Below are 20,664 nucleotides of genomic sequence, written 5' to 3' on the forward strand. Positions count from 1 at the left end.
GTGGTACTTAGCTCCAGGCTTCCTTGTTGGGATGCTTTACAGATACCACCTGTGCTAGACTCTCTTTCCAGAATCACAGCTCACTCTGCCTTCTTCCCCCACTGCCCCAGGTTCTCCCAAAAGCTGCTTTTAAGTCCTTCCAGTATGGGGCTTCCGTGTGGGCAAGGGTCCTCTTTGAGATTCACTCTTTCCTTTTATGGTAACTTTGGCTTTGAAGTCTCCAGGGATCAGGATGAGAAAAAAAGAGCTCAGTGAGCAGGAATGACAGCAGTTGGCTGTGAGTGTGAGGTGGAGGTTAGGGGGAAGGCAGCCTACCCCAAAGGGGGGGTGGTGGGGCAACCATGGAAATGACAGCAATTTCCTTTAAGATCCCTGACTTGGACGACCAGGACACGGATCACTCCCCCTCTCCATTCCCACCCAGACTATGCCCAAATTGGGGCTGTTCGTAGAGGAGGCTGCCTCCCTCTCCCATCTTAACAGCTTTAAGACTTGGAGGGGTGCACCTTGAGGGGCGGCGTTGTCAATTTAGAAACATCTCAGCCCGTTTGGGGCCGAAAGAGAATGCGATAGAGAAAGTTCCGGGCGGGGGGCGGGGGGGGGGCGGGGGGGGGCGGGAGAGGAAAGGCGTGGGGAGGGGGCAGGGAGAGGCGGGGCGGGGTGGCGCGGCCTCCTGGGCAGAGCCCCGCGTCCGCTCAGTCGCTGTCGCTCTTGTCCACCAGCACGGCGTCCGACTCCTCGGTGATCTCCAGCAGCGTGTGCACGTCGGGGCTGCTCCCGCGCAGCAGGTCGGTCGCCTCGCCGCGCTCCGCTCCTCCCTCGTCGTCATCGGCACCCACCTCCACCATCTCGGTGGCCTTCAGCACCTCCACCTCGCCCTCGCGGATCTTCTTGACGTGGAAGGTGAAGGGCGGCACCTTGTACACCGCCGTCTTGGAGCGCGCGTAGACCACGTGGTCGGGCGTGAAGGACTTGCGCAGCTTGTCTCGCGAGGTCTTGAGCTTCTCGCGTCGCTCGGCGGGGACGAGGCGCGTGCCCAGCTTGTTCATGCGCTTCTCCAGCGTGTGCCGCGTCTTCTCCAGGTTCTCCTTGGTCTTGAGGCGGGTCTTCTCCAGGTTTTCGCGGGTGCGCACCTTGGTCTTCTCCATCTTCTCCTTGGAGAAGGCCTTCTTGAAGTCGTCCACGCGCCGCAGGCCGCTGCGCTTGATGCGCTCGGCGCGCGACTCCTCGATGACCTCCTCCACCTCCACCGCCTCGTCGGAGGACAGCTCGAGCGCCGCCGCGTCCTCCTCGGGCCGCTCGCCTTCGCCCAGCTCGTCGCCCTCCTTCTCGGGCAGCGCCTCCGCTTCTTTCAGCGACTTGCTGATGCTCACCTTGGCCGGCAGTTTCACTTCATCCTAAAAGGAGAGCGGAGCGGAGAGGTGAGGGGCAGAGCGGAGGGTTGGGCAGGGACGTGGGGGACACTGGACGAACCGGAGGCAGGGTGGGGGTGCTCCTGTGGAGTGCCTGGTAGCCGTGAAATCGGCCTGACTCCTTCGTCGGTGTAACCCCAGAGCCTCGACCCTGAGCTGGACACACTGTGTCGGTGTCCAATAAAATGTGTTGAATGAATGTTAACTATGCAGACAGGGCGAGGAGGGAACCGAGCTTCCGGTCAGAGATTGGCTTGTAGTGTTATTGCGCTGGGGCTGATTATCTCTGCAGCCCTCCAACCCTGTCCTATGCCCTACATCCCCCCACCTTATAGGAAAACCACTCCTTACCAATTGCGTCCCAGGGAACACAACTTTTAACTTTGGGAATGGGCAGAGCGCCCTCTGGCGCACGGAGTCCCACACTGCTCTAGCCAAGCCAAAACGCAAAGGGGTTTGGGACGCGGTTGAGGGGTGGAGGTAGGAGGGGGTGAGTTCACAGCCAGTGTCAGGTGACCCCCAGGTAGGGTAGCTTGAAGGCAAGATAAAGGGAGTGCGTTTCCCAGGCCTCAGATAATTTCAGAACCAGTTGTAGGGAAGGAGAGCTGTGCTGCGCTCATGCTCCCCACCCTTGACCTCCACATACTGATTTGCTCCAGCAGTGGTCATTCCCCCCCTTCCCCCGCCCCCCCATTGTAGAAATTGAAGGAGGAAAGAGGAGGAAGCTGGCTGGCTGGCAGCCAAGAGCATGTTTTCTCCCCAACATGGACATTAATGGTTCTGACTTCCCAGCCTTAGAATGGAAGGGAAGCATTACTTTTTCCATTCTTGTGTCTTTTTCCCCCAGACTGGAGCTCAAGGAGACAGGAATAGGGTAGTGGTCCCAGATTCCTTGAGATCTGGAGTTCAGAGCCAGTTCTTCCCTCTTCCCCTGGGAGTACCTAGCACCAACACTGTTTTCCATTCTGGGAAGATTTTCCAAGGTCTTGACTCTGGGCCAACATTTCAGAATCCCAGGATCATCCCCCACAAGAAGGTAGGGGAGGCTGATTATAGAAAGGGAAAGAGGGCACAACCCAGAACATAAACATAAACCCAGATCTCTTTGGCCCAGACTCTTTTTAGGGACTTCAGATGAAGGAATGAGAGACAGTCGTTTTGCAAAGGGTTTTCTGAAGATTGTTTCCCAGAATTGTAAGGAAATCCCATCTGAGAAAAATGAGGCAACATGAGTTGACCCCTCTCATAACACACACACACACACGCACACACACACACGCCACTTGGTATCTCAGAGCCACCTGCTACAGAAATTCCTTCCCCAGCCCCCAACCTCTTTCCTCTTCCCTCCCATCCACATCCCCGCCAGAGTTTCCTGGTTTACACTGAAAACTAGGAACACCCCCTCCCAACTTCCTTCCCTCCCTGTCAATAGCATTAGCAAGGACAAAGACAGAAAGCTAGCTCCACCTCTTCTCCCAAACTGGGCACAGCAGTGCTGGGCATCAAGCCACCTCAAGCTCTCATTACTCAACTACACCTCCCAGCAGGCAAGGTGATCTGGGCTCAGGGCATGCTGGGACTTGTAGTCTCCACCTGCCATAGCTGGCTTGGTGTAGTCATTCTGTCCATCCCTCTGCCTCTTATCATTCACAGAGGCATTGAAGGGTGTTTTCCTTGATCTCAGTATAAGGGTGTCCCAACCTGTCTTCACATTCCTTCTCATTTGCAGTTGTACCCTTTGGGTGTCCTCTTTACAGTCATGTCTCTCTGCCTGCTATTTGAGTCCTCTCTTTTACACACCATTCTACGACTCTCCATGATCGAAACTCCAGGCTACCTCTTCATCCCTCTCCACCCAGCATTTACCTGCAGCTCCACTATCAAAAACATTTCAGCTCTGATCTCTCCTTCGCAAGCCTGTCTAAAACCCCACACACGCTCCACCAAAGGGTAGTGGAGAACCCCGCCTTTCACTAAGCTCAGACAATGTGGATGGGGTAGGGAAGGATTAGGGTGATGGGCGGGGAATAATCAGGAAACAGTCCCAGCTGCTGGAAAACAAATCAACATTGTTTCCCTGCCCCACTCCTAGCATCCCTGATACCCCCCTCCCACACCCACTCCTGTCCCTCCCCACCCCCTAAAGGCTGAGCTGACTGGTTTTCCTGGCCTCTGGCTTCCTAGATTAAAGGTGTTTGCCAGCTGAACTTGGAAGTGAACAGGGCTAGGGACAGCGTTGCAGGCTTCTTGTAACCAATTCCATCTTCCTTGTTTCTGATGAAAAGTCTCAAATATAACATCAGGGAGTATTCCCAGTGAAAGGAGGTTTATTCTTGGATTTGGAGGTGTCTCCCCCAGTCCAGAAACGTATGTGGGAATATAATAACCCCATTCATTGTAGGTCTCCTCCAGAGTGATGGTTTACACCGGAGGAGCTGCCTTCTTGGTGGAACGTCCCTGGGGTGGGGGAAGAAACAACTCAACCTAAGTCCCTGGACAGTGTCCAGTAGACTGGCTCTGGAAAGGGTATACCACCATGACTTCAGCTTTTCTCCTCCATTAATGGATTTTCTCTTTTCTCCCCCTTTCCAAGCCAGGTTTCCCCTATGACTCACAGCCTTGGAGTGCTGTCTTGGGCCCACCCAGCCTGCCTGTTGCTACAACAACTACCAACACAATTCCAAAGCACCTCCCCTCACCCTGGGCCACACACTGGCCAGGCATCCTTGTCCCACCCCTACTTCCCTGGCAGAGCTCCTTCACCAAAGGAAGGGCCTCAGGCAGGGGGGGAGGTCTCTGTGTGTTCTGTTTTCACGTTTTTATTAAACAAAACCACCACTCCCAACAGGATTGGTTTCCAGAGTTACCTTTAATGACCAGGTCTGAGCAAAAGCATGCATAGATCCCTTTGCCCCCCACCAAGCACACATAGCTCTCCAACCCAGGAAGGCACCAGTCCAGGGTGAGTTTCAGGAGCCCCAGGGAGGCTCCCCGCCCCTTCTACTCCTCTCCCCAACCCTGCTGTATAAACTGAAGATCCTCTGGCTTAGGAAGAAGACTGTAATATGATTACAATTTAATCAAGCACCTATTATGTGCCTGATCCAGGCATTCACATTTGTCAGGGAAAAGGGGACAATGTCATATGGATATAAGTAGGAGCCTTTCTTTTTTCTTTCTTAAAAAAAAAAAATTTTTTTTTTTTTAAGTAAGCTTTACACTCAGCGTGGGGCTTGAACTCACAACCCCAAAATCAAGAGTCACATCCTCTACTGACTGAGCCAGCCAAGCGCCCCAGGAGCCTTTCTTAGCTTAGAGCTCTGTCCCCAACTTCTGCCCAGGAATGGCCAGAGAAGACGACTTTGGAGAGTTAATTCAGAGACCTAGGATCTGCTCAGAGACTAAGTTAGAAGAGGGTACTAGACTTGGGGAGAGGTGGAAGAGAGGGAAAGTTGTAAAAACTCAGGATCATTACTTTAGATTGCTGAGACAAGGGGTGAGAGAAACCAAAGGCAAAGGGTCCTTTCTGTTAGAGCAGGATTCTCAACAGGGGTAATATTGCCCCCAAGAGGGTGGAAATGGATTATTGAGGGGAGGGGGGATTTTAGTGCAATAGTTTGTAGTGCTCAGAGTCCCGGTGCATACACAGATACATAGCATATCTGTAGTATTAAGATTTCGTGGAGGAGGAGACTGGGGGAAAAGAACGTCTAAAAAGACTCCTTAGAAGGATGGTTATGGGAGGAAAAAAAAGAAGAAGAAAGAAAGAAAAAGTTGAGGAAACACTCTTGTGCTATAGGGAAGCCAAAGGATCCAAGCCAGAGGCAGCTAAAATGCCCCTCCATCCGGCCTCTCGGAGTTGGCAGCTTTTGGGTGCCCCGCCCAAGGCAGGATCTGGCAAACATAAGGGATCCCTTTGCAAAACATTTTCTAAAAAAAAATGGAAAAAATCAGTGTAAATGTTTTCCTCAGCTACAGGGAGGGGGTGGACAGGGCACAGAACAGACCCCAGGCCTGGGCCTCATGAGGGCCCTCTCCAGAGAAGCTTTGAGCCAAGCTGGCCTGTCCCAGAGGAGGAGTCAGAAGGGGAGTGGGAAGGAGAATCAGATGCCATGGCACAGTTTCATGCAATTTCATGCAGGGCAACACTGGATGCAGCTCAAGGATGGTGTTTGGAGTGTCTGCTATTAAGACAGAAACCAAGAGGTAGGGGAGGGCCCCGTCCCTTCACCTCCCACCCCATTGCACACAACACATTCCCCTGAACTCTGCATAATGCGAGAGCGTTTTCACAATGCCCGCCACCCACCCATGCTTGGAAGAGGCCTGCCATCCAGACACTGACCACTGCTAGGCAGTGAGCTGATGGTGGACTGGAGTGACCCCCCATGCCCACATCACCCCGGAGACCCTAAGTGCCCCCACCGGCTGCTGGCTCCTCTGGGGTGGGCAGAGGCACAGGCTCTGGGTAATAGGGTAGTGTCCTAGGCGTCTGGTCAAAGGGTGGGAGTTCAGGCACTGTCTCAGGCTTCAGATCAAAGGGCTCAGTCTCAGGCAGAAGGTCAAAAGGCACGATCTTGGGTGTGGCCGGGTCAGAGGGTGCTTTCAGCTTCTTCTTGGGCTAAGATGAGGAAAAGGGGTTTAAATGGGGCTTGAGATGGGTGCGGATGGGGTTGAGAGAAAGAGACCTTAGTGGGCATGCGGAGTTGGAGCTAGTGAGTAGGGGGAGGGGAGTACAACATGTATTAGGATGGAAAGGAACCACATTTTAAATGCTTCATCACAAGGGCCCTGGGGTTGAAAGTGGGACACACTCAAGCCCATGATTAATAAACACAATTTAAACAGACGCCTCTCTCCCTCCCTCTAGAATCTTCCCCAGTCCTATCCTTGGCCTCCTACCTTCTATCCCTACCCAGCTGTGGTCTTAGGATGATGTTATTGAAGGCTGGTGTGAGGGGGTAAGAGGCTGCTGGGGGTGGAAAAGGAGTCTTCTAAGAGGCCAGTTATTGACTCTAGCTGTGGAGGCTCTGATGAGTGAAAAAGAAGGCGAGTAGGGGAACAACTCCACTGTCTTCAGAGTCCTATGCTGCTGATCCCAGTTCTTGTTATTCCCCTGGGGCAGGGTGGGCACTGGGTGCCACCCTGGATAAGGAGAGGGAGGGGCTTGGAAGAGGGATGTTCTGGCTATTTCCCTTTGGCCACATCCCCACCTCTTGCCTCCCTTGCCACCCCTCCCCCTCCCCACGCCTGGGATATCAAAGCCTAAAATGCACAGAGAAATCAGGAAAAAAACCAAGCTATTTTTATGACAGGTGGGAACCTATGTAGGTCCTACATCCTGGGGACCTAGTGTTAGCGCCTATTCTCCCTTCTGAGGGGCTGAGCTGCCACTCTTGCTTTGGACCATCAGAAGTCAGGGAGAGGGACAGTTAGGGGCATCACCAGACTCCAGTGACAGGGTAGGGGCCTACAGCCACAAAAACACAAAGCAGCAGATGCCAGCCCACCCTGTGGAGTACAAGGAGAAGGGGCAAGTGACAGGGAGGCCAAGGAGAAAGCCAGCTTGGTCCTGTCATAACTAGATGCAGAGTCCATGCCAGGGGACACCCCCATACTGGCCAGGGAGCTCCACGCCTTGTCCTCTGCACCCCTCCCCTCCCACTGTCATTGGGTCACTGTCATTGGTCATTGCCTCTACTTCGGCACTATGAGGCTGAGCAGCTAATGGCCACCAACCTTAGCCACTCTTAGCCAGTATTGCATATGTGTGCACATGTCGGTCTACACACACACACAGTAGCCTGAGTGCCAGAACCCTGCAGCTATCTCCCTTACAGAATGAAGGAGCCAGAACTAATCCTCTGTTGGAATAACCTGCACCCTGACTTCTGCTGCAGAGCCCAGGAATGGAAGGAGGAATTGGGGAATAGAGAATATAGCAGAATAAGGGGTACACTTGGATTCTTGCCCCCGCTTTGACCCTCACTAACTTCAGCGACAGTAGGCAAGTGACTTCCCCTCTCTGGGCCTCCACTTCCCCAGCTACAAAATGAAAGAGCAGAAATTGATGATCCCTGAAGTATCTTCCAGCTTAAAAGTCTGTAATGACAGAATAATGAAATATTCACAATAGTATGGTTCAATAAAATGGAACAAACCACCCCTCATCTCTGAGGTAGGTTGCCTAGCAACAGTATCCTCTCATTTCTATCAGTTGCTTACTCTGTGCCATTGCATCCCTTTTTGATTTTGACCTTTACAATAGTCACATTTTACTTACTAAAAAAAAAAAGAGAGAGAGAGAGAGAGAAAGAAAAGAAAGGGAAAAAAACAGAGGGAGGAGAATTATTTTCCTTTGGTCTTAGGAATGCTTCCCAAAATACCCTCCTGCTTTGGAGCCAGTGACCAGGAAAAACTCCGCTTTTTTGAGGAAGGATGTGGTAAGCACTCTTTCCGTGGCCACTAGGCTTAGAGGGATGAGAGGGACAAGAGCCCCACATTAGAATATTTGGGGACAAAGCTTATGAGTTCTTCTGGATCGAGGGAGCCCTGATTTGCTTCAAGTCCAGGAAGAAGCTAGAAGTTAGGTTAGGATTTGGGAGGAAAAGCCAACAAGCCCTCATTCCAGCCTTGGTGCCCTCGCCTTTAAAGCCCATGAGCCTTTAATCCCTTAAGTGCTTCCTGGTTCTATCCTCAAGCCCTTGGAGTAGGTCTGATGGGTCCATGTGTAGGTCACTGTCCCATCAAAACTGCTCCAGAAAATTTCTTTCCATTTTAGCCCCCTTTTCTGTGCTCTAAACACTAATAGTATCCAAATCATTGTCAGGAAGAGTTGGTTCTTTAATGATCACTACCCCTCCTGTTTGTGGTGTGCCCACAATCTGCCTGATCTTCCCAGTAGTTAGTTCTCAGTCCGCTGACCCCTAGCCACTGGTAGAATTTGCTCTTTGCATTCACTGGCTGTTGCCTAGCCAGGTGTCACCTGATAGGAAGGGATGCCAAACTGCTAGTTTTTGTTAGGGAGATAGGGAAATGCCAGAGGACAGTAATGACTCAGAAGTGGGTTCAGGGTGGAGGCTCTGATATCCTGGGATGGAGGGTGCTGAATTTCATGGTGGCGGGGTGGGGGGATCAAACATAAACTTAACCTATGAACTCATTGCGCCTAGCAGTTCCTTGAATATGGGGTGAAGCCACATAAGTCATTCCTTTCTTTATCCCCCAGAAAGAAAATATAGGCGGCCAGATGACCTGATCCCACAGCGGGGGCCTTCTCCCTCCTTTCATTCTCCCCTCCACCCTGCCCCCAGTGCCACATCATCACCTCCTACATCTGCAGTGGGGAATACAGCATCCCCTCCCCTGTCGCCACTCTGGAGAACTCACACTCTCCCAGGCCTTTCTCCAAGCCTCTGTCTCAGCTTGGCCACTCAAGCATCCTACCCCTCAGCCTGACTACCATAAATGCCGCCGCCCCCAGTCTTCCCTATTAGGTCTGCCAAGGCGCAAAGCTATTTTTACCTCATTCTCTTCCCAGGCATCCAGACTCAGGGAGGAGCAGCCTATGCTTTTCCTTTAGCAGCACAGTACCCTACACCCTCACCCCTACCTGGGACATCTGCTCTGCAGCTCAGGAAAGTGCTGTTTCAGGGAAGCCCCACCCCTGTTGCTGGAATCTTTTCCTTACCTCTGAGCTCCTCTCCAGGTTAGAACCATGTTATTTCTTAGTTATCTCTCCTGTGGTTTGGGGGCTTAGGTCCCCGGCTTGTGCCATTCTTTCTACCTCAGCCTTCTGCCTCCCACTGGCCCTGGTTTAGTTCAGATGCAGTCAAAGCCACCCTGTGATTAGACCCCCTTCCCCCACCCCCACAGACACAAGGTGTATAGAACCCTGCCAGCTGCTAAAGGGAGTCATGACGATGCCACTGGCCCCTGCACAGGAGTTTTTCTCCTCAGTACCCGCCCTTCTCTCAGCATCTCAACCTTTGACAGGTTTACCTCAAGGCCGAGAACTTTTCCAGGTTCTGCGGTCTGAGATATTTAGAGTGAGGAGGGTAACCTATCCAAGCCCTTCGTGGCAACTTTCTAGCACACAAGGCTCTGGAGAAAAGAGCTGGCTGGCTGTCCCGGACCCCTGGGTGTTCTTTCCTTAGTCCCCCCCCCCCCCCCCCCCAGTGCTAATCCGATCTCTTTTAAGAATCTTTCACACACACATTCCTTGGAGCAGTTAGAGTAAGTGGAAACAGCTCTAGACAAACATTTTCTACGAGATGGTGCTATATTGGGGGAGGGGGGCTCACTTCTTGAGCCACTTGGGAGGAGTCCCTGGGCATTCGAAGGAGGGGGAGAGTACCACTTCTGTCTCTGTCCCAACACCACCTCCTCAGGTGCCAGTTCGCCGTTCTCCCTGTGTCTACTGGTCTCAAACACTGCATCTCTCTTAGCTCCTCCTAGAGAGACCAAGGCAAGGACCTCACTGAATCCCAGAGGTTTACTCAGAACCTGGCTGACCAGGCCCTGGTGCAGTCAGTGAAACCACAGATCCCTGACAGGTTTTCTCTCCTAGGGGGTGTGGGAAATCTAGCCTTCCTTTTCCTTACATTCCTTCTGTAGGGAGAGGAAGGGGCAGAGGGAGCATAGACTAACCCCTTCACCCCCTTGGTCTCACCTCCTTGGGGTGGGAACAGCAACCAGGCCTGCAGGAAGCAGAGCAGGCGACACTGGGCACATTCCCACCCCACCAAAGATCACCAAGCCCTTAGCTCAGACCCACTTCTAATGGGATCGGGGAGAGATAAGCGGAGAGGACCAGCAACACTGAAATTTCCAGGTTTATTTGGGGTTATGATTAAAAAAAAAAACAAAAAAAAAAAACCACATTTTTAACAGGGCGGGAGAAACCAGGAGAGGTGCATAGGAAGCAACAAGCGGCCTGGGCGGGGCCTGGGGCGCGCCAGCCTCCTCCCGCAAGTCTGCCCGCTGCTAGGCGGTCAGGGAGGCAAGCGGGGTGATTCTCCGCGCCTAGATTGCGGGACCGGCCGGGGCCCTCTTGCACTTCTCACAACGCACCCCGCTCCCCCTCCCCTCGCGCCTGCTTCCATCCGGCAAAGGGTTCGGGCGCGCTGCCAGCATCCTCAAGGTCCTGAAAGTGCCGGGAGGGCCAGGGGCAGATCGCAGCGAGGGGACGCGGCGGTAGCCGAGGCCCACGCGAGGGCGCGGGGTCCGGGGGCGTGTGCTGGCGGTCGCGTCCCTCGCCTGGCGCAGCCCCCGCCGGTGCGTGCCTGAGCCCTGAATCACCCGCTATATCGGGCGAACAGCGCCGGAGGCCCCAAACCCGGGCCGCGCTGCCAGTGTCCGTTTACAGCGGGCCCACCGGCCGCCAGGGACCCCTGGCTTTTCCCAAAACCTCCGCCAAGTAGGTAGACTTGACAGAGCCGAGCTGGGAGCGGTCTGTGATGGGGAGCGTCCCCGAGTCCAGCCCCCTAACTAGGTTGCGAGTTTGTCACCCGAAGGAGGGGGTTAGGTGATCAGGCACGGGGTGCACAGCGCGCCCCTCCGCGCCCCACAGAAATCCGCCACCCACCCCACCCCTCTCTAGCGGCGCTCGCCGGAAGGAGGGTGGGTCCTCCGGGCCAGGCCAGGCTGGCGGGAGCTCAGCACCGCGGGCAGGTCCCCCCACCCCAAGCCCTGGAGACGCTGGGCCGGGCGCGGTCCTTCCCGCCAGCTCACCTGGTAGATCATGACTTTAAAGTTGCGGCGCCGAAGCAGCTCCGCCTCGTTGACCTCCAGCTTCTTGATCTGGCCTGCCTGGCGCTCCAGGCTGCCGCGCACGGTCTTCACGTTGACGCTGACCTTGCGCACCTTCTCCAGCAACTTGCTCACGGTGTTGCTGGTGGTGGCGTGTGCCTTGCCCAGCTTGCTCAACTCGCCCTGGATGCTCTGCACGGCGCCCTCCATCTCCGCCTGCCGTTCCTCCAACTGGGCTTGGGTCAGCTGGATCTGGTCGACGGCGCCAATGATTTTGTCCAGAAGGCTCAGCACCAGCACGCCGTTCACCTGGTCTGACTTGATCAGCTCCTCGGAGCCGGCCCCTGACGTCTCCTCCGCCGCTGGCGCCCCCGTAGGGGAGGACCCCGGGTCCCCGACTTCGGGGTACCCGGGAAGCGGCTGCTCGATGATATGGAGCTGGGTGTCCTCCATGACTACCCGGAGCCGTGCGGGGCCGGCCGGGTGGAGCTGGAGCTGGAGCCCGAGCCCAGGAGAGGAAGAAGAGCGGGAGGGGGAAAAGCGAGAAAGAGCGGAGAGCCGAGGAAACTCGAGCCACGTCCGTGCGCACCGGGACGGTGGCCAGAACTGTGGGGCGGGGAATCGGTGAGCTCCCGGGCTCCCGGGCCAAACCCCGGAATCTCGTCGCCCATTGGCTGGCCCCACCCCAGAAAGGGAGGGACCGGGGCAGAAGGGGAGACCGATGGTGGGGAAGGGGGGCGACCGAGGGGGACCCAAGAGCCGAGCGCCCCACCCTTCCCAGGATGGTTGGAATAGTTGGAGCGGAGACTAGGGCCTCGGCTGCCAGCGGAGGCCGCGCAGCGGGACTGGGGCGGAGGAATGTGAGCTGGAAAGGGAAACAGGTCCTAGAGTGGGCCTCTCCTTTTCCCTCCCGATTTTTTTTTTTTTTTTTTTTTTTTTTTTTTTTTTTTGCTTACCCACAAACCCACCTCAGCCTTTGAAGTTCTAGAGCGGGGAGTCAAATAGAACTTGAGATCCTAAAATCGTGTGGAGAATATAGTATTTGCCTGTGCACAGTTTTTGAGAGGGAAAAAAATCCATGGCTTTCACAGTATTTTCCAAGGTGCCAATACCTCCCCCACGACCAAGTTACCACCCAGTGTTCTAAAAGTTTGAAGGGTTCTGGGGTGTCTGGCTGGCTCAGTCAGTAAAGCATGGAACTCTTGATCTTGGGATTGTGAGTTCAAGACCCACTTTGGGTGTAGGAATTACCTAAAAATAAAATCTTAAAAAATAATAATAATAAAAGCTTGAGGGGTGGTTTGGGGAAGGGAGAACTTAGATTAGTTGGTGAGGGGCTGTGAAGTTCCTAACAGAGTAGGAGTGAGATGGACAGTAAAATAGGAAGTAAAGCCTTTTACCAACCTCTCACTCTCTTTAAAAACCACTTTTCCGGGGCACCTGGGTGGCTCAGTGGGTTGAGCATGGGACCTTGGCTCAGGTCATGATCTCATGGTTTATGGATTTGAGCTTTGCATTTGTCTCTCTGCTGTCAGCTCCGAGCCTGCTTTGGATCCTCTGTCCTGCTCTCTCTGCCTCCCCTCCCCCAAATAAACAAATATTAAAAATAATCACCTTTTCCTGTGTTTCTCCCTGCCAGAGGCCTAGCTGACATTAACTTCAGAGAGCAGGACCTAGGAGTTTATCTACCTCTCTGATCCAGAGACTGGCCCTTAGCAATAAGAGAGATCATCAAATCCCACCTCCTCATTTGACAGACAGGAACACGAGGGCCTAGAGAGGGCAAGTGACTTGCCAGAAGTACCCACAGGTTAGCCTTGGCTTGGTGCTTGGTGCTCTAATCAGGCCCCTGGACTCCTCTCTTGCTTTTTCTACCTTAACACTCTACCTTTCTTTGAGACAGGGATAGGCAGACATGGCCACCCATGCATGCTGGTTTTGAGCACGCAGTCCTGAGTATTGACTACAGATATATTTTCAACCGTGATGGGTACCAAGGACCAGAACCAAGGAGGACTCAGAAGTCTAGAGAAAAAGAGGCTGCCCGTGCTCCCCCATTTTGCTCTCCAGCACAGCACTGGACCATGAGTTCCCTGGAGTGACACCAGCCCTCTTTCCCCCAGAAAAGCTACAAACCTTTTCCCTGGTTAGGAAACCAAGCTTGGGTTTCCCCAGCTGGATAGATGATGGCCTTGGCAAAAGGTCACTTCTAGTCTGGCATGCATTATCATTAGGAAGAGTGAAAAACTGCCCAGTGGGGCCTTAGACCACAACAATCCATTCAGAGAACCCACCAAGCCAGAAAGGAGCTGAAGAGTTCAGTGTATCTGGGACAGTCCAAGATAGCCCCAATGACTAGCAGATATATATCTGCAAGAACTGACAGATTACCAATTTATTTTAGAATTTAAGAGAAAATATTATAGCAGTTTAAGTTGCTTCTGTTGAGGATTGATAAGACTTCTAGAAAAAAGAAGAGTGACAGTAGAAAACCTTATAGCCCTTCATAAGGTTCTTATTTTTTTTAAGTAATCTCTACCCCCCAATGTGGGACTTGAACTCACAACCCCGAGTTACATGCTCTTCCGACTGAGCCAGCCTAGTGGCCTAGTTTCTTATTTTTTTTTAAATGGTTAGATTATTTTCACAGGTGACATACAAGATACATATTTTGAATAGGACACAAAGAAATGGAGTGAAAAGAACTTTTCTTTCTACTCTTGTCTGCACAACTAATTTCTCTCCCAAGATACAAACTGTTACTATTTTCTTGTGGAACCTTCTATAGAAATACATATTTAAATATACTGCTACATATGTATGCTCAGCACTTTGCTTTTTTCAGTTAATAACATACCTGGAAGATTGTTCCATGTAGCGTGTAGAACTGACTTGTTTTCCAATGTATGGATGTACTAATTTAGCCAATTCTGTATCAAAGAAGATTCAGACATTACGACTTAAACCTTACAGCAGATGAGGGAGACACTGAAGAGGAGTTTTAGTGGTTGATTTTGTGGTTGTATGCTTGCTAAAAGGAATTAAGTCCATGCCATTCTGGCTTTCACATTAGGAAAATATTTCTGTTCTTCAAAAAGGAATGTCAGTGTTTGTGGATGAGTCAAATTATGTCCCGGGATAGTCCAGTGAATACATCTCTGACTCATCTGATGCCTTAACAGAGAATTTTGCAGAAAGGGCCCTACCCCTGCATTCCTACCTCCAAGAAACGTGTGCATCAACAAGTTTCTCTGCTCTTCTTCCTACTAGATGTCAGCTAAATCCAACAGGGGGCGTGCTGAGCCTTCTTGCATTGGCTTTATCAATCCTGATCCCAACAAATGGAGCCCAAGAAGAGCCTTACCAGAGGGCTTCACTCCATTTCAGTGAAAATAATCACTTTCTCTTCATTTGCAATTGTGTTCAGTATGCCATCGCTTGCATTCAGGGTTGATGCTTTGCATTTTCCACTGCTGTCTCTACTTGCTGAAAGGCATGCTGTTCCATTGTGTACTTTCAGCTGCTGAGGCAGTCTGTAAAAGGGATGGGGAGATGGAAACAAACAACCCTTTGGCCCAGAAAAAGAACACGGGGATAACAACCACGTCAGCCACTGTAATCTCACAGAGCTCTGTCATATTCCTCCATCCATTCATTTGTTCAGAAAGCTCACTTCACATGAGCCAGCTACCAGACTGGGGACTTTAAGGAGATTTAATAAAGCCCAGTCCTTCCTGTTGAGAAGCTCAAAGTGTAACAAGGGCGATATATGCATAAATAATTTCTTATACAAAGTGGAAAATGCTCCAGCAGTTCAAGGAGTATTGCCACCACTTTCTAGGAGAGGGGGGAGAGGTTCACAGAGGGGAGAGTCTGTAGGTGGAAAGGAGAAAGGGTACACCCTCCCCACCTCACCCTGCAGCAACTACGCTTATTGTGAAAGTGTGGGGCTGGGGCGAGAGATAACCAGGCATTGTTCATCTCTTACTGTGGTGCTGCCATAGGTCTTATGAGTATATACTTACGGAGATCCAGTAAGGTGTGAGGGGCACAGTGTGCAGTATGTTCCATTCAGTTTTGGATCCCTCCTGGGAGCGATCCTGGGTAGACAGTATGTTTTGTTAATAATAAGTGGTTGGGATGAATGTGTCTTCAGGAGCTGGCTCGCAGCTGCCACAGACAGCAGCGATGTTTTTCTCCCAGGATTTATAGGCACTATTCTTGTCCCTCTGACATAAACAAAAAATGCCTATAGTATTTGTATGTTTCTCTGCCTCAAAAATTCCTTCCTTTCTTCTCCTTCAAACATTAATGTATAGGGTAGCTTTCCTGAGCCAGAAAACAGTCAAAATTATTTTTAAGTGCTAATTTATGCATAGTTTAGTGCGAGAAACCATTGAAAGGACACGGCAAATTTGCTGTGGGGGGAGAGTTTTTAGTCTCAGGGAAGCAGTGATGCGGCCTAATAAACATCAAGAAAATAAATTAGTGGAAATGCCCTAAAACCTCTCCTCCTTCTCTGCCTTCATCATGCACTGGTCTCTTATCCTAAAAATAAAAAACAAAAACACACAAACAAACAAAAACTGCAGTCTTAATTGGTTTTACCTTCCTGTCTCCTCAAGTGTGGGTCCATCTGTTTTCTACTGTTCAAATTTCATTGTTTTCTAGAACTGCTGCTACAGATCCCTCACCCCCAATTCAGTTCTTAAACTTTTGCTATTTATCCAAAAGTATGGCTTCCTCTCTACTACAAGAGCACTTAAAAGTCACTAATGAACTCCATATTCTACCTATTACCTCTCCTTTTCTAATTTTATTTGAACCCTGCAGCATTTAGCACCACTGACCAGTTTGTCCTTGCAACTCTCCCTCCTGACCCTTGTGAGATTTTGTTCATTAACTTGTGTCTTGTCCCATTTGCTATTTTTTCTTCCTTTCATTTTTTTCTTTAAAAAAACACAGTTTTTAAACTGCTCCAAAAAAAAAGTAAAAACAAAACAAAACAAAAAAACAAACCAGCTTTATTGAGGTACAATTCACATTGCATAATTCACCTATTTAAAGTGTACAATTCAGGGGGTGCCTGGCTGGCTCAGTTGGTTACGAGTCTGAGTCTTTTTTTTTTTTCTTAAAAATTATTTATTGAATATATAAAAAGGAATATAGACCTGGAAGCACATCTAAAAATAGATTGATCGAGAAGATTTAAGCATCCTTATCCTGAAATACTTGCTGAATCCCTGGTAATATTTTAATTACCCTTTAATGGTAATCATAGATTTTAACACCAGGTCTTATTTTCATCTTCGAATGTTTTGATGGAATAGTTTTCTAAGATAATTGAACTGTTTAAGCCCCATCTCTAGTGGAAATGAAATCATTTTTTATTTTCATGATACCTATGAGTTAGCATCTGGATATTGTCCCATGAAATCTTTAGTAGACATCCTGACATAGCTTTGAGGGAAGCTGATATTTTCTTTTTTTTTTTTTTTAATTTTCTTTTTTTTATTTACATCCAAATTAGTTAGCATATAGTACAACAATGACTTCAGGAGTAGATTCCTTAATGCCCCTTACCCATTTAGCCCATCACCCCTCCCACACCCCCTCCCATAACCCTCTGTTTGTTCTCCATATTTATGAGTCTCTAATGCTGTCTCCCCCTCCTGTTTTTATATTATTTTTATTTCCCTTCCCTTATGTTCATCTGTTTTGTCTCTTAAAGTCCTCATATGAGTGAAGTCATATGGTATTTGTCTTTCTCTGACGAATTTCACTTAGCATAATACCCTCCAGTTCCATCCATGTAGTTGCAAATGGCAAGATTTCATTCTTTTTGATTGCCGAGTAATACTCCATTGTATATGTATACCACATCTTCTTTATCCATTCATCCATCGATGGACATTCGGGCTCTTTCCATACTTTGGCTGTTGTTGATAGTGCTGCTATAAAAATGGGGGTGCATGTGTCCCTTCGAAACAGCACACCCTTATCCCTTGGATAAATACCTAGTAGTGCAATTGCCGGGTCATAGGGTAGTTCTATTTTTAATTTTTTGAGGAACCTCCATACTGTTTTCCAGAGTGGCTGCACCAGCTTGCATTCCCATGAGTCCGAGTCTTGATTTCAGCTCAGATCAGGATCTCACAGTTCATGAGTTCAAGCTCCAGATCAAGCTCCATACTGACATTGCAGAGCCTACTTGGGATTCTCTCTCTCCCTCTCTCTGCCCCTCCCCCGTACTCTCTCTCTCTCAAAATAAGAAGAAATTCTTTATGTTGGTTTATATATTTGTAATTGATCTCTTTCTTTATATAAGTAGCAAAGTATGCATAGAAAAACATTGTTGGGGCACCTGGGTGGCTCAGTCGGTTGAGCATCCGACTTCAGCTCAGGTCATGATCTCACAGTCCGTGAGTTCAAGCCCCACGTTGGGCTCTGTGCTGACAGCTCGGAGCCTGGAGCCTGCTTTGGATTCTGTGTCTCCCTCTCTCTCTGCCCCTCCCCTGCTCATGCTCTGTCTCTCTCTGTCTCAAAAATAAATTAAAAAAACATTTTAAAAAGTTAAAAAAAAAGAAAAGCATTGTTAATTTACTTTTCCAGTTGTTTGGTTTCAGGTAATACACATCAAATATGTTTAAATTCATGAGATCATAATGATGCTAAACAAACAAAAAACTCCTTGGGAATCACCTTGGAAAATACTAGAGAACCAACTAATTATTCTACTAAAAACTTGAAATAAAGAGAAATAAGCATTTATCCTGCCTTTTCTGTTTGAATTGTACCTCAGAGTTACCAAATATTTGGTGAGGGAAAATTCTTAGTAGTGGCTCAGTCAATAAAGCATGCAACTCTTGCTCTTGGGGTCATGAGTTCAAGCCTCATATTGGGTGTAGAGCTTACATTAAAAAAAAAAAAAAGAACTTATTTATAGAATAATTTCAGCTCATAAATGAAGGTGGAGCGATGAAATGTCACCATTTTGTAACCTCTAGTAAAATAACGATCTAGATAATGATCATTAATGCCTGCTAAAACTCTGACATGGAAATGAATGGGGAACTCTATAATTGTTGTATCAGTCTAACAACACCTAAGCCCCACGTTGGGTAAAGAGTTTACTTAAAAAGGGGGAAAAAAAAAAAAAAAGGAAAAGCCAGTCAACCAATTACAATGTATTGGATCTTATGTAGATCCCGATTCAATCAAACAAATTGTAGGCAAAACAAAACAAAAAGGTTTATGAGACAGTTGGGGGAATTTGAATATTGATATTTGCTGACATCAAGGAATTATTAATAAATTTTAAAGTGTGATACTTGCATTATGGTTATACTTTAAAAATAATCCTTGGGGGGTGCCTGGGTGGCTCAGTCTGTTGAGCGTCCGACTTCAGCTCAGGTCACGATCTCACGGTCCATGGGTTCAACCCCCGCATCGGGCTCTGGGCTGATGGCTCAGAGCCTGGAGCCTGCTTCCGATTCTGAGTCTGCCTCTCTCTCTGCCCCTCCCCCGTTCATGCTCTGTCTCTCTCTGTCTCAAAAATAAATAAACGTTAAAAAAAATTAATTAAAAAAATAATCCTTGGGAGTGCCTGGTTGGCTCAGTCAGTGGAGTATGAGACTTTTGATTTGAGGGTTGTGGGTTTGAGCCCCATGTTGGATGTAGAGATTACTTTAAAATAAATAAATAAAAATAAAAATAATCTTTAGAATTAAGAGATACATACTGAATTATTTACAGATGAGATGAAATGATATTACATCTAGGATATGATTCAAAATAAGTCTGAGGGGAGTGGATAAGCATACAGATACAAGCAGGTTGGCCATGTGTTAATCATTGTTCAAGCAAGGTGATAGGTGCATAGAGACTCATTATATTATTCTCTCTACTTTTGCCTACATTTGAACTTTCCCATAATAAAAAATACGAAGGCTGTTTTGAGGATGAAATGTGTTCATATATGTAAAGGGACATGTCAGAGTTGCATGTGCATATGCAAAGTTGACATATCATTGGTGGCAAAAAATGTGCATAACACTTTTCCCTATCATGCACTTGAACCAGTCAAGAACTGATGATATTCAAGACAACTTTCTGTTAAACCCATTCTGTGGCACACAAGAAGACCTCCCCGACTGCTTCCTTTCAACTTTCCAGTTGGAATCAAGAGCAGATCTTCAAAACAAGACACTCAATAAGTACGGTAAGTGTTTAGCAGCTGTGCACATTTAAGCAAAGCCATTTAATTTGTGAAATCTGGCCCTTTTCCCAGGAAACCATGTTTCCATTTCACAATGTAACAGAGCAGGAAGAATGTGAACTCTTGTTCCGACATAGATTCCTTGTGTTTCACTCAGATTTCCACATTTTCATTGTGCTCTGGGTGTGAGAGTCCAGCTGTGCGTTGGTGGAGTGACTCATTTTTCCAAGACACATATTTCCATGAATCCCACAGGCCACTGATTGGTGTGAAAGAGCAGTCAGCACAGATTTGGTTCCTGGATCCATCATATGACTTAAGAGAGATGATTTAAAGTTTTTCAATGGGCTTATATTGAAAGAAGCAATTCAACCATTCAGATAATTCGTGTTCCAAAACATTTAGCATTTTCAAGTGGTTATTAAGAGCAGCTATGTGATACTATAAGGGTATGCAAAGGAAATAGAAGCATAATATATGTCCTTTGGCGGCTTAATAATCTCATTGAGTGGCACCTGGGTGGCTCACTCGGTTAAGCGTCCAACTTTGGCTTGAGTCACAATCTCACAGTTCGTGAGTTCTCACAGTTCGCATCGGGCTCTGTGCTGACAGCTCAGAACCTGGAATCTGCTTCCAATTCTGTTTCTGTGTCTCTCTGCCCCTCCCCTGCTCACATTCTGTCTCTCACTCTCAAAAGTAAATAAACATTAAAAAAAATTTAAAAAAAACCCAATAATCTCATTGAGGAAATAAACATTCAAGAAGTAGAAAGATTCCCAAATAAGTAGATGATATCCAATGCAAATGTATATGAGATATATCCATCAATGTTTAGGAGTTCTAGAGTAAAAGAGTGATCAAAATGACAAGAGGCTATCCGGAAAAAAGTTTCATTTACAACATTTTTAAATTATTTAAAATTTACAGAAAGGTTTTTTTTAAGTACAAAAAAAATTTTTTTTGACCCATTTGAGAATAAGTTGACAACTTGATGTCTTAATCACCCAAATACCTTAGTATGCATTTTCTGCATTCTGATACATAACCAGAGTACAACCATCAAAATCAGGCAATTAACTTTGATACATTTCACCATCTGATTCTCAGCAGCCTATCAGATTTCATCATTTGTCCCAATAATGTTCTTTATAGCTCAATGATCCAATCTGAGATCACACTTGGAATGTTGTTGTCACATCTCCTCAGTCTCCTTCAATTAGGGGCACAGTTCCTCATTTTTCCCTTGACTTTCATAACTTTGACCTTTTGACCTTTCTGAAG

At 48.5% G+C, this 20,664-nt stretch overlaps 1 protein-coding gene across 1 annotated transcript; it reads right to left on the minus strand.

Moving 5' to 3' along the window:
- Positions 1 to 635: 635 nt before the first annotated feature.
- CAVIN1 (caveolae associated protein 1) lies at positions 636 to 11,784 on the minus strand. Its single transcript, XM_042916684.1, has 2 exons — positions 11,148 to 11,784; positions 636 to 1,397 (listed from the first exon to the last, which is right to left on the minus strand). The coding sequence occupies exons 1-2, from the start codon at positions 11,616 to 11,618 to the stop codon at positions 696 to 698; spliced, it is 1,173 nt and encodes a 390-aa protein (XP_042772618.1). The 5' UTR covers positions 11,619 to 11,784; the 3' UTR covers positions 636 to 695.
- Between the last annotated feature and the right edge of the window lie 8,880 nt (positions 11,785 to 20,664).

The sequence above is a fragment of the Panthera leo genome, chromosome E1 (genome assembly GCF_018350215.1).
Source record: "Panthera leo isolate Ple1 chromosome E1, P.leo_Ple1_pat1.1, whole genome shotgun sequence".
Taxonomy (NCBI): domain Eukaryota; kingdom Metazoa; phylum Chordata; class Mammalia; order Carnivora; family Felidae; genus Panthera; species Panthera leo.